The sequence below is a fragment of the Callorhinus ursinus genome, unplaced genomic scaffold (genome assembly GCF_003265705.2).
Source record: "Callorhinus ursinus isolate GAN/ISIS: 27379988/994484 unplaced genomic scaffold, GSC_fseal_2.0 scaffold11, whole genome shotgun sequence".
NCBI classification, from domain to species: domain Eukaryota; kingdom Metazoa; phylum Chordata; class Mammalia; order Carnivora; family Otariidae; genus Callorhinus; species Callorhinus ursinus.
This window is the reverse complement of record NW_027397073.1, coordinates 22,947,412-22,960,965: the sequence shown is the minus strand read 5'-3', so window position 1 is coordinate 22,960,965 and position 13,554 is coordinate 22,947,412. Positions and strand designations below refer to the sequence as shown.

At 47.9% G+C, this 13,554-nt stretch overlaps 1 protein-coding gene and 1 long non-coding RNA gene across 5 annotated transcripts in view; one reads left to right on the top strand and one right to left on the bottom strand.

The window, feature by feature from the left end:
- Positions 1–888: 888 nt before the first annotated feature.
- On the top strand, positions 889–4,733 carry LOC141373725 (uncharacterized). The gene is made up of 2 exons (XR_012380008.1): positions 889–1,026; positions 4,422–4,733. It is a non-coding gene; the product is annotated as an uncharacterized lncRNA (long non-coding RNA).
- Positions 4,734–7,130: 2,397 nt separating this feature from the next.
- Positions 7,131–13,554, bottom strand: part of MEX3C (mex-3 RNA binding family member C) — a 29,500-nt gene continuing 23,076 nt past the window's right edge. Inside the window, exon 4 of one of the 4 annotated variants that reach the window (XM_073898174.1) lies at positions 7,131–7,574. In XM_073898174.1, the coding sequence (XP_073754275.1) occupies positions 7,219–7,574 (356 nt within the window). In that variant the 3' untranslated portion in view covers positions 7,131–7,218. Of the gene's footprint in view, positions 8,652–13,554 lie in introns of all 4 variants that reach the window. The other 3 variants (XM_073898179.1, XM_073898175.1, XM_073898176.1) reach the window with 3 other exon arrangements.

Below are 13,554 nucleotides of genomic sequence, written 5' to 3'. Positions count from 1 at the left end.
TTAAGACATCGTTGAAAGGGAACCTGGGACTGGAGAGAACCGTGATATGGAAATCAGGGTGAGCAGCCCCTGGATGGCAGGGCTGACTTTTCTCACGTCAGCATGAGCTCGTTGTGAGCCAGGTTGTGAGGTACAAGTCACAGTGCTTCAAGCAGATCTGACCAAGAGATGGCCAAGTCTGAGATGGTCCGGAAGACCAAGCGACCTAGGACTTTACATCCATAGGCACTGGTGTTGACTGTTGCCTGGCTGACCAGAGAATAGCAAGACCTTTACAAATACTGTTAATTTCATCTTGATTTCACCCTTCTAAATCTTTTTTGTGGATGTTTTACCTTGTACGGAAAATGTAGTGTGTACGTAAATAGATAAAACTTACGAAATAAGATAACGAGAACTGGAGCGGAGGTGTGAACAGCACTTTGTCCCCAGGTAAGGGCGGGCGGGCGGGCAAACACTTGAGGATGGCTGATCTAGTTTTTCAAACTTGAGGTGCCTCAGAATTACCAGGAGGCTTGTTAAAACACAGGTCGCTTGGCCCACCTCCAAGGCCTCCGAGTCAATCCCTCTGGGGGTGGGACTTGAGAATCTGCGCTTCTAACAGGTCCCCAGGTGCTGTTGCTGCGTCTGGGGCCTGTGGGCTCTGTAGGAGCAGGCCCACCCGAGGGGAAGCAGACTGAGGGTGAGTGAGTCAGCCCTCCTCACGGTGAAAACCGGGGTCGCCCTGAAGACCAGGGAGAGCCACCTCCCAGCTGGCCACACACAGCCTGGAAGTCACCCTCAGGGACGGATTCCTTAGCCTGATGCCTGGCTTTGCAACCACATCTAGAAAGGGAGGAGCTAGAAACAGCGCTAAGGGAAGCTTCGGCTGCCTGGAGCAGGGGTGGGGGATGAGGGGCTTACAGCCCACCTACTTGCCTCACCTGAGGACACAGGGCTTGGAACTCTCGGGCTGTGCTGTCGCGGAGATCTGATGGCTTCCCTGCAGGGCCACTCGCTAGCTTTCGACTTCAAATCTTCAATAAGGTAAAGTACGGCAATGGGACAAAAATATCTTATTTTTCGCTCTCTTGCTGCCTTCTGAGAAGGGTGGGTATTGGCGGAGGAACTGAACTGCCCCTGGGGGAAGGGGCGGAGGCAGGACTTGGGTGGGGTGGACTGCTGGGTGGGGGGCAAAGGAGGAGGAAGCTGTGGTCGGCACTGGGGAGACTCGAGAAGGAAGCTGTGAGCAGTGTGTTGTGTGCATGGGGGGGGGTTCGGGCCCAGTACTACTCTTCTGTCCCCTCCATTCAACAGCAAGTAGGGCAGAGATGGGGCTGAGCCCCGCATCTCTCATCTGGTGGCAAAGGCCTGGTGCGGAGGTCCGGCCTGGCACAGTATGGTGGTTTTCCCCATCTCCCTCTGCTTTGGGCTCCCTCCCACAAACATTCACATCCAGTTTCTTTTTTATAAAACGCGTTTTTAATAGGGGGTCTCTCTTGAAAACTAGAAGCAGTAATACACCAAGGGATGTAGTTCCGATGACAGGATTTCAAGCTCAGGCTGCGTGGTAAAGAGTCAGTGTGCCTTATATTGGGCCCCCATCACATCCGTCCATAGGCCGTGTACTTCTGGGGGAAGGCCTACTGTCAGATCAGTTTTTTGCACCTGCCTACACTGGCTGCCAATGAAGAGTATTAGAATTCCAGCCCCAGGCATGCAGTCTGCGGGGAGAAGCCGAGCCCCCAGTGCAGCAGGGTGCTGGTGCTGACCTCTAGCCTGCTGACCAGCTAGGCGCTGGGGGGTGGGGGTGGGGTGGGGGCTGGGCTCCTTCCTTCCTCAGCACTCCTCATGGGGCCCAAGCTTTGTCTCTAGGGTAATTATGGAGCCTCCTTCACCCACAACGTAGTGCCCATAAGGAGCCAGTGAGAACAGTGTGGGATCCACGGGACCGGGGTCCAGATCCTCACCGCCACCCTCTTGTCCCAAGCCATGGGTGATGAAGGTGCCCACTGTGGATGGTGGTAAGGATGAGGTGAATGTGTGCAGAGTGCCAGGCCCTTTGAATGCTCCCTTGCAACCTTATTATGTGCTGATTCAATTTGACTAAATTCAAAAAGCCCTTGTGGATTACTGCATTGAAAGCTAAACTTGGAGGATCTTATCCCGGCTTCCTCAGAGTGACTGAAGGTGAGAGACATTAACTCATTCGTTGATTTGTTCGTGCACATGGAAATCTTTGAGTGCTGACTGCAGGTCAGACAATAAACTAATAAATGTATAAGACTAAAGAACAATAAAAGCCTCTCTGGGAGGGGCGCCTGGGTGGCTCAGTCGGTTAAGCATCTGCCTTCGGTTCAGGTCATGATCCCAGGGTCCTGGGATGGAGCGGGCACTACCAGTAGATGGAAGCCCATTTCCACCCATTTCCACCCCCAGGCAAAGCGGCAGAAGAATCACAAAGGGGCTGCCAGGCCTAAGGGCTCACAGTGAGACAGAGAAGAGGCTGAGGCTAGAGGTGTCTGAGTCGGGGTAAGGCTGCTGGTCCCTGCAGGAGCCCTTCTCTGCACACTTACCCCCTAGAGGCATCCTGGTGTGCTGAAGGCAGGGCTTTGGACTCAGCAGCATGCTCTCCGGCTTTGCGTTGGGAAAGTCATTTTATTTTATTTTATTTTATTAAGATTTTATTTATTTATTCAACAGAGAGAGAGAGAGAGACAGCGAGAGAGGGAACACAAGCAGGGGGAGTGGGAGAGGGAGAAGCAGGCTTCCCCGTGGAGCAGGGAGCCCGATGCGGGGCTCGATCCCAGGATCCTGGGATCATGACCGGAGCCGAAGGCAGCCGATTAACGACTGAGCCACCCAGGCGCCCCGGGAAAGTCATTTTAGTGCTCTGAGCCTCAGTTTTTCCATCTGTAAAATGGTGCTAATTACATCTCCTTATTCACTCTACTCGGGAGAACCAGATGAGATCATAAGAGGAAGTGCTTTTAGGACACCAGCATCTTCTACCCACTACCTACCCTGTGGCAGGTGGACGTGCCTGCGTCTTTTTAAAAACAACAAATCCTGGGTGGCTCAGTCGTTGGGCGTCTGCCTTCGGCTCAGGTCATGATCCCGGGGTCCTGGGATTGAGTCCTGCGTCGGGCTCCCTGCTTGGCGGGAAGCCTGCTTCTCCCTCTCCCACTCCCCCTGCTTGTGTTCCCTCTCTCGCTGTGTCTCTCTCTGTCAAATAAATAAATAAAATCTCTAAAAAAAAAAAAAAAAAACAACCAACAAATCAACAGCGAAACCCCTCAAATGTCACAGCAACATGGAGCAATCTGACCTTTCAGCCTCGTTACGGTGAGGCAAGGACCCCCACAGACGGATGGAGTGAGAGGAGAGCGCTGACTGTGGGTGAAGCTGGGTGTGCGCGGGTGGGGGGTGGACGCAGCTGGCTCACCTCACGCCAGCGTCAAAGCCACAGCTCCTGTGAGGCCTGAGAAGCTGCAGTGAGTGCCCCGGATGCAGTGGCTGCACAGGTGGCCAGTGGGCAACTTCCTTCCAGATGGGCCCAGGGGACGGCGGCAAGACAGCGAGGGCCAGACTGCAGAGGGGAGCACCTGCCTGCACCCCACCTCCCTGCCTGGGGTGCTAGGGGTTCTCCTGTGGTTTCCCCACCTCGTGCGTTCATCTGAGCCTTTACCCCGCCAAGTATAGCCACTGGCCCGAGGCACCTTGGAGCAGAGGTCTGGCCCTCTGCCTGCCTTTGCACGGCCTATGAGCTAAGGAGAGTTTTCACATGCTGAAACGGTGTGAAATTCTTTAAAAAAAAAAAAAAGAATAATATTTTGTGACATGCAGCAGTCATACAATTCAAATGTCAGTGTCCATAAATAGGGACTTGTTCCTTTGTTGTGTAGGCTTCAACCACTTTCACACTCCAGCGGCAGGGGTTGAGGAGGTGCGACAGGGGACACATGGCCTGCCAAACCGGAAATACTTACTATCTGGCCCTTTGCAGAGAAAGTGTGCCAACCTCTGACTTAGATCCTTCCTTCCAGGAGCATTTGAACTGTAATTGACTCTCCTGTCTTGAGCAGCCGAGGTGAAACTCTTAATGGTGGACTTTAGACGGCTATTTATGGCTAGTGGCTCCCTCCAGCTGAGTTTGCCAGGAGAAGGTGTGGGGAAAATTAGAGCCGCATAACAAAGAGGCAGCAGGATGGAAAAGAGAAGGCTGGAGTTTCTAATTCCGGCTTCAACTAACTAATAATTATGTGATCTGAGCAGAAAGGCTCCTCACGTCCTGGTGCTTTTCTCAGCCATTCAAAATCTGCCCTCTTGGCCTCAAACAGGAAGATAATAGCTGTGAAATGCTTTGCGATCTAAAGCAGCACTCAAATGCAAAGATCAGCCAGGCTCTAGAATCCTGATAAGGTACATTTCTTCCTCTCCAGGCGAAGGGGACAAAAGTGACTGCTCGAGTGTCGCAATCCTGTTCTCATCCATCCCAAGGCAAGATGCTTGGTTTGGCAACAAGACTATCATAGATCCTTGGCATCTGTGCAACTGACATTCAGTCATTCCCAAACCACCTGGAAGGCCCCCAACTGTCTACCTGTCATTTTGCTGAGACACAGAACTGAGCTACTCACTCGCTACTCACTGAGTGAATCTAGTGGATGGCCAAGCATCCTCATCCCAGGATGGCTCACCGTTCTCTTCTTGTTAGAACAGATGTAATAACTAATAAAGTGATTTAAAACTTCCTTTACAAATAAGTGCTCTGTATTCATGACGTTGGCCCTCTCAAAAGTCTGGGGAGGAACTCTCTAGGAGTGCTGTGGGTCCACAGTAAAGAGTTTATTTGCAATCAGGAGACTCTGGCCTGAGGCAGCCATGTCTAGATTTTGTCTACCATGCCTTTAAGAAAAACTCCAGGAAGTGGCTTCCTTTTATGGCAGTCCCACTTTCCGGTTCCTAGAAATAGCTGATTCCAACAGCACCTGATGATCACAAGTCACAAGTCACCTGAGGGGACCTGAGGCCAGGAATGGATGACAACCACATTTTATTCGGACACTGAAACACGTTGCAGTCCGAAGTGCAACCACACCCCACAACGGTCCCAAGTGTGCAACAGAATTTGCAGCTAATGTGTTCATTTCCATTCTGCTAACACACGTGTGCTCTTAAAAATGCAAACCCACACTGGAGCCCATGCCAAAGACAGTTGTGACAAATTTCATCACCTGGGTTTTCTCGTTTATAATAGCTAGCCCATGCTGGCGGGCGAATTGGCCAGTTGTGTGCTATTTTAAACCCTTCCTGCTCTTTTTCTCATTTGTGCCAAGGGCACACAAAGCTGCCCAGAAGGAAGGAATTCAATCAGCATTAGAAGAATGCACTGAAGTTCTGTTTCCTAAACCCCAGGGGAGATGTGAGTGGGAGGGGAGGACCCAGCTAGCCAAGGACAGAGTCCTTTTTATGTGTCTGTTTCCCCAGGCCAGGCGCTGGGCCCAGCTGACACATGCTAGTGGGAGGGAACCTTGAAGGGTGGCTGGTAGCAAGGAGAGGCCTGGGAAAGAGTGGGGACCCTGAGGGGGTGGAAACACTTCCTGAGGCTTCATCCTGGCCCAGAGTTTTCATCTGCTACCCTCAGAGTCCCATCCCTCTGCCTGGCCAGGTCCACCTGGTCCTGACAGAAAGGGCTGCAGGCAGGACTTGTCATCAGCCTGTCCTTACCTGGTCCTGACCCCCATCCAAGGCCAGAAACATTATGGAGCCATACTGTCTGTCTTGGGCCCTCCAGTCAAATACCTGGAGTGCTGGACTGAAGGTCACCCTTTTCTCTGATCCCCTTCCCTGGTCAGTCTCAGAATTAACACATTCTTTTCCCCTTTCCTCAGTCTCTTCCCCTTTTCTGAAATGATACACAGATACACTCAGGGAGCTGGCCGCACTCACCTCCGTGTGGCCAGCCCGCTGCCTGGGTTCATTCTGGAAGCTGAAGACTACACCGCCAGCCTGCCCTCAATTCTGAAGAGTGCTGTTCCTTAGCTCTGTATTGACGTGTGAGTGGGGATAGGAGTCGTCTACAGGCCCAAGTCCTCATAAGGCCCCAGGATGTCAAAGCACAGGGTTGCATTGTGGGAATGATAGGAGGGGAGGCAGCAATGTGGGATCAAGTCCACCCTAAAAGAGGCACCGCGTGGCGTTGTACCTGCTAAGGGGGTCAGGCTGGCCTTGCGGATAATAGGCTACTGTGTGTGAACCCCTGGTGCAGTGCCCACAAGTGCTAGAAGAAGATATACCAATGCCCAGGAGTGTCTGATTATTATGAACACCAGGGAATGGACCGGGATTTTTATGAAGTACTTTACACCCAGGGGACTTTGGGGGACCACAGTTCATATAAGCTATGAATTCAGAGACCTTTAAATGCTGAAACGTTTTGAGAAAAGGTAGGTTCCAGGTTGGCGCCATGGGAGGTTGTTCCAACCCCTTGGCCGGTGTGGGCTCAGCTTCCCCAGTCTGTTCTGGGATCAGAGTCTCCTGGGAGCCTCGTTTACGCCCTCATCTGCAAAATGGCGGAACTGCCCTACGTCATAGGATTGGTGGAAGCGTCAACTACAATCCTAGAAGGAACTCTTTCTAGAATGAAGTCATAAAAAAAAAGTGAGGCGTTGGACAGAGAGGCCAGAAGCCCCTCAAGTCTGAAGACTTGAGATGGAGAGAGTCTTTCCTTGGCTCGGGCTTCCCGTCCCCTGCTGTACTCCTCAGGGTCCTCCACCGTTTGTGCCATCTTTCCTGATCAAAACAGACTGTTACTCAAGTCCAAAGCTTTTTGTTCCTCTTTTGTGTTTAGAAGCAACGGCAGCTCGGCCGCTATGAAGCCCCTAAAGAGCCTGGCCACGGGGAAATCCACACACTGATTCCTATGAGAAGGGGTTCCCAGAGGCCCAAGGAAAATCATCTGTTGTGAAGCTGGAGGATTTCTTCTCACAACATAGTTTTGTAGACCATGAGAGCACAAAGGGTTCCTAAAGATCTCGATTCCACCTGCCTCGAACGAAAACACCAACCCGAGGGGTATGTGGTGAGAAACACCTAGGCGCATCGATTTCACTCTGCGAAGAGCATGTGGGGAGTTAAGTCATTTTAATATCAAATATGGATGTTGTTTTGGAAAATGCAAATTGCTCATTGATCAAGATTAAACACAAGGCTTCAAAGAAGTTTCGGACTTACAGCTTAAAGCAGTAATCCACAAGTCTGGCTTTGGAGGGTTCCACACCTCCTCACCCCCCACCACCTCAGCACACACAGGCCTGCTTCGCCCAGCCCCCAGGGTGAGGTCCGGGGCCTCAGTGCTTCTAAAAAGGCTCCCAGGTGGCTCTCATGTTCAGATGAAATTAAGCAGTGTAGGCTCGAGGGTGTGCTTGCTCTTGAAACTCTGGGTAGGAGGTGGAAAGGTCTGGAGCATACTCCCTCCACACTGGTTTCTGCTCCCTTTGTAGGTGAGCTACTGCTTTCTTCAAGATCCAAGTGATACAGAGACAGATCCATCAGGGAGCTTTGCTGTATCAGACGAGTGGTCGTATCGAGCCCTAGGATGAGGAAGCCCAGTGAGGTGAGCTCCAGATGGCCTTAGGGCAACGCAGCATGCCCTGTGACACCCGATATCCACCTGGCAAAAGGGACCAAGGAGTCACACTTAGGTGGCTTTTTCCATTTTTTGATGATGGGCAGTGAACTAAGAACATCTTACAATGCCCTGCAAAAGTAATATAGCAGCCCCTAACCCCTCCCAAGGTCTAGAAGTCGTGTTTCTGAAGACCTCTGCTTCCTTCATGGAACCAGGGTCAAATGGATAAACCACAGAAAAATGAGACTTCTCAGAAAGGTGCAGATGCCCTAACTTTTCAAGTAAAATCTTAGCACCCAGAATATAGATTTTTTTTTTTTTTTTTTTAGGCAGCTGAGTCCTTCATTGTTTGCTCCACAAACAGCATAGTATCTTTGACCAAATAGATTTTGAGGTGACTTGATGCGGCTCCCCGCCTCATGGACAGCCCATCCTAGGTGCCAGGTGAAACAGGGAGGACCTGGTGAGCTACAAAGCCAGCTGCTGGGGCACAGTGGTCTGGCATCTGTCAGCAGAGAGATCTCTGAGTCCCTGGAAAGGCCAAGAGAAGGCTTCATAAAGAAGGGGGCCTAAGGCTTATCCCAGTGGAAGGTAAACTGCTCGAGGGCAAGGAAGCAGTACAGAGCAGGGATGAAGGAGGGCCTCGGGGTCCCACCAATGGGGTGAACGCCAGTTCTGCCCCTCAGCATGTGACCTCAGGCAGGTGCATTCATCTGAGATGGTCTTCTCATCTGTAAAAGAGGGGGTACTCCCCTAGCAGAGTTTAAGGATTAAAGGCGACTATATAAATACTTCATAGCATGCTTCACTCAAATACTCATAAATGGTGGCTATTTTAACCATTTAAAAAGTTTTCCCGGGCTCCTGGGTGGCTCAGATGGTTGGGCGTCTGCCTTCGGCTCAGGTCGTGATCCCAGGGTCCTGGGATTGAGTCCCGCGTTGGGCTCCTTGCTCTGCAGGGAGTCTGCTTCTCCCTCTCCCTCTGCCTCTCCCCCTGCTTGTTCTCTCTCTGTCTCTCTCGCAAGTGAATAGATAAAATCTTAAAAAAAAAAAAAAGTTTTCCGTCATTGCGCATAGAATGTCTAGTACCTAGGATTTGCTCAGGTTGACTGGCTAAATGAGGGCTTGGTCGAATGTTTATCTAAAGCAATGCTTCTCCAATGGGGCAATTTTGCCCGTGTCTGAAGACATTTTGGATTGCTGCAATTGGGTGGATGTGTGCACGCGTGCGTGCTTTTGTACAACTAACAAGTAGGTAGAGAACAGGGATTTTCCTAAACATCCTACAATGCACAGGACAGCCCCAGCCTGCCCCACCCCCCAATTATTGCTCCAAATGTCAGTAGTGCTGAGGTGGAAACAAGGGAGAAGCTGGGGTTTGCCCACCCAGATGACGGGAAGGAGGGAAGCAAAGAGATTTACAAGTCTGGAATCTGGCAGCAAATGAAAACTCCTGCAAATATCGCTGGAAGAGGAATTCTCTTCTCAATAAGGGTTTAGCAGTCATGACATACATAGAGTTAAGTTAGAGAAACTGGATTCTGACTTAATACTCCGAGAGCAGTGGACTGACTTAAGCTCTTCGGTCAGATGTGAAAAAGCCATAGAAATAAGATGGGCAGAATGAGAAAGTAGTCGGAGGTGGCAGTGGGGTCGGAAAGAAAACAGGGCATCACATACTGTAATAGATGAGGTCCATCTGTCATTTTAAATCTTTTTAAAAAGATTTTGTTTTTAAGTTATCTCTCCACCCAGCGTGGGGCTCGAACTCAAAACCCCGAGATCAAAAGTTGCATGCTCCAACAACTGAGCTAGCCAGGCGCCCCGCATCCCTCTATTTTAATTTTTTTCCTGGGATAAGGCAAACTACATACTAAGAGACTATAAAGCACTAAGTAAAGGGAAGTTTCCATGATTCAGGAAAGACTAATTCCTTAGAACGTCAACAAAGGTATCTGGCGGATATCTACTCATCCTAGGGCCTTCAAGATGAAATTAAAAACCTAAGTAACAATCCTGACTTGAACACAGTTTCGGCCAATTTTTGATATTTCAATTGCTGGCAGAGCACTTTGGTGCTCAAGAGGAGTCCACACATCAATTCTGAAACTAGAATTGGTGCCTTAGCCCAGCCCAAGTCCCTCATGGTCATGATAGTTTGAGAATACAAAGTAACCCTATTGTATTAAGAAGTGCTATTGAAATCTTTGACTGGGGTGCCCAGGAATCCTGGAACCAGAGTTCAATGAAGAATGCTCACATCTCAGTTGTATAATCTTTCTGAAAATGCTTTTAGATTTGGGGATTTTTATCTTTACTTTAAGCTAGTTAAACTTTTAAGCTTCAGCTTTTTTCCCCTGCAAAATGGAAAGAAGCTTTTTTCCCCTGCACCCTAGGGCTGCAGGAAAGATGAAGTAAGATTACGCACCTGAGTTCACTTTGTACTGGATGGGTCACCCAACTAAAGGAAGTGTTTTTAAAACCCAAAGGTTTTTTACTTTTGGTTTACATCGCTCTTTAGCTGCACTTCCTATTTTCTCAGGGCTGTGCTGGGTTTTCAGAAGAAACAGAACAAAAGGGATGCTACTCAGGAATGCATTAGTCACCTCACAGCATCTCCAGAGCTTTGTTTCTGGAGTTTCATGCACTCCTCACAGCTTACTTATTCCCATTTTACAGATAAAGAAAATGAGACTCAAAGTATACAATCCACAAAATATGGGATGAGATGCCCTCTTATCAAAGCCAGAAAATAAGGGAACTTGAATTGAAACAGAATCCACAACTGAAAAATAAGCTTTGTGGGCCTAGTCCAGAAGCAGCTTCCAAGATGAAATGACCAGGAGAGCATGGGAAATGACTAAAAAATGAGATGTAGTCTACAAGGTGGCATGCTCAGTTCCTCTCAGTGTTCTACCGACAGACTTGGAGTCCATTTGATTCCATCTTTTACCTGGAAAGATCTACCTAAGGGTGTCCAAATGGTGATGGAAGGGATGGTGGAAGAATGTTATTCCTGGCAAAATTAAAAGAGGTAGGGTCAAGAGCTGAAGGAGGTCACCGAAAGGGTTGAGGAAATGGAATAACAGCAAGCAAGGCTGATCTACTAGTAAAGAAAGTAAAAGCGAAAGGACCATTTCTGTAATCCTTGACCACAATCTTTGACCTGAGGCTGTATTTTCCAGAAAGCACTTAGGAATCACCTGTTTGGGAAGAGAAAACATAAAATGTGATCCTGACTCGAGTCCTCACCGCAAGCTTCCAGGCATGAGAGTAAGATTTCTTTGGTTTTCATGTGGATCAAGAGAAGCCACTGGGATAGACCAGGAAAATGAGACACTTTTGGAGCTTGCTTCCTCAACTTCAAAATGAGATGGTGGCTTTCAGAATGCGAACCTTTTCCATGTACTGAAAAGACAAACCTGGGAAGGTATGTCTAGCTTCTAGACAACTGGGACTTCTAGAATTTTTTTTTTTTAATGCCAGTCATTTTTTTTTTTAAGATTTTATTTATTCATTCATGAGAGACAGAGGGAGAGAGAGAGAAGCAGAGGGAGAAGCAGGCTCCCAAGGAGCAGGGAGCCCGATGCGGGACCCGATCCCAGGACCCTGGGATCATGACCCGAGCCGAAGGCAGACACCCAACCATCTGAGCCACCCAGGCGCCCTGGGACTTCTAGAATTAAAAAGAAACATCCTAAGCCATACCACTGGTGACTTAACACGTGTGGAAAGAACGTACTTTCCAAGAAGTACAAATTTGGCAATGTATGGACTAACGGAGGAAAGCTCCACTGAACCCAAACCCAACCAAGAACCCATTCATAATCTATTTCTGGTTTTTATCAATAGTCAGATTCAGAAAAAAAGTCCCCAGCTGAGGTAGTAGAGACTGTTTTAAGAAAGTAGCTTTAAGAGCGGCTTTCAGACACCCACACAATTATTTTCACACATACGCAATTCTTAAAATTATTTCCAGCAAGTTCTTGCAGACTCCACCAACATGGAAGAAATGAACTGGCCTATCTCTCCTGTTTTTCTCTGTGGTTTTAAAGTCTTACTTTCAGAAGATTTTTCTTCACAAATGATATTAACCACTTCTTGATAATAAATAGGCCGGGCTATTTCTTATTAACTCTATTATCATATTCTTCTAATTGTCACCCAACAGTGAACCTTGAAGACTTTAAATAAAGGTTATTTACACATACATGGTCAGCATTAGTGAAATCCACAAGCTACCAATCCTTTTTGAAATCTTATTTTTCTAGTTGTAAATTTATCTTTAAAGTATGATGCCTAGTTTCCCTATTTCAGCACATTACATCTATGACTCAGGTAGATGTGAAATCACTACCCCATTCAGGTCACTTGTTATGATGTCTTGGTAAATCCCCTGAAATTGCAGCAACAGATAATGTCACAATTTCCAGTTTGCCTTTGATCTTGGGAAATGTCATGGAAGATACAAGCCTTGGCGCTTTGAAAGAGGAATACCTACAATTTAGTTCCCAGTTTCAAATACTAATTATTGCATTCTTACAGTGCCAGGATCACATTTTAAAAATCCTCTCGTTTCAATTAGTAGAGGCTAACTGCCATTGAGTTATCCAACAACATTCTAATTTAACAGCCCCTCCATCTGTCGCTGGGCATAGGTCATACCTATACTTTGAGGTTTTGTACAGCCGTTAAGCTGGTGAGAATGGCCTTCCCCACTTTGATATTCAATATTAATGTACGCAATAAATTATGCATAACACTGCTAGAGGCTTTGGGTAAACATTGAAATGTTGCTGGTAGGCACTGAACAAAGATTTATATAGTCTTGGCCAACTTCATGTCCCATTTCAAACTAGCAAGCGTCTTATTACCAAGCCAGTTCTTTTCAGTTTTTTGCTGTTGAATATTCAGCTATCATAGCTCCTTCTTAAGACTTTCATGTTTAAGACGTTTTATGCACACTCTGAGAGAGATTGGAGATTTATAATTTTAAAACACAAAAGCAGGGGCGCCTGGGTGGCTCAGTCGGTTAAGCGTCTGCCTTTGGCTCAGGTCATGATCCTGGAGTCCCGGGATCGAGTCCCGCATCGGGCTCCCTGCTCGGCGGGGAGTCTTCTCCCTCTGACCCTCTTCCCTCTCATGTGCTCTCTGTCTCTCATTCTCTCTCTCTCTCAAATAAATAAATAAAATCTTAAAAAAAAAAAAAACCACAAAGGCAGCAGGAACTCACTTAGGCGTCAGGTTTCAACACGTCCATTTTCCATTAGACCTTTTACAGAACACGCCAAAGGCCGAGAAATCTAGGGTTTCTCTTCAGCTGTTTTGTCCTACCAAGCCCCACCTCTCATCGGTGAACTCTACTTATTATCTGAAGTATCTAAACACTTACACTCCCTAAGGAAGTTCTCTTGCATTGGTGTACAAATGTGACCTTTAAAATGTAAAAGCAGACGAACATCACTACAGAGGGCGGCACAGAGAATCCCAAATGGCAAGAAAATAGAAGTCTCTCACAATTTTCAATTATTTTTCATGGTCAGCTTGAAGATCCTTTAAGGGAATAATTACGATATCCAAGAAGGAAAATATGGCAGTTTAAAGAAAACAGCTGTTCTTCTTTGGTGGGGGAGGGGCAGAGAGAGCATCTTAAGCAGGCTCTCCATCTCACAACTGAGATCATGACCTGAGCCAAAATCAAGAGTTGCACGCCTAACTGACTGAGCCACCCGGGCGCCCCAAGAAAACAGCTATTCTTAATCTTTGCTAACTGGAGTCTCATTAGGTTTTTCAATGTCCCTTCCTAATTCATCAGTGCTCCGCTGCCCAGTTACTCAATAACTAACAGGAAACGCTAAGTATGGACTAGCCATAAAACAGAAGGTTACTGCAGCTGAATTATGTTGTGGACGTATATTGTCATGAAAAAGATGCTCACTATA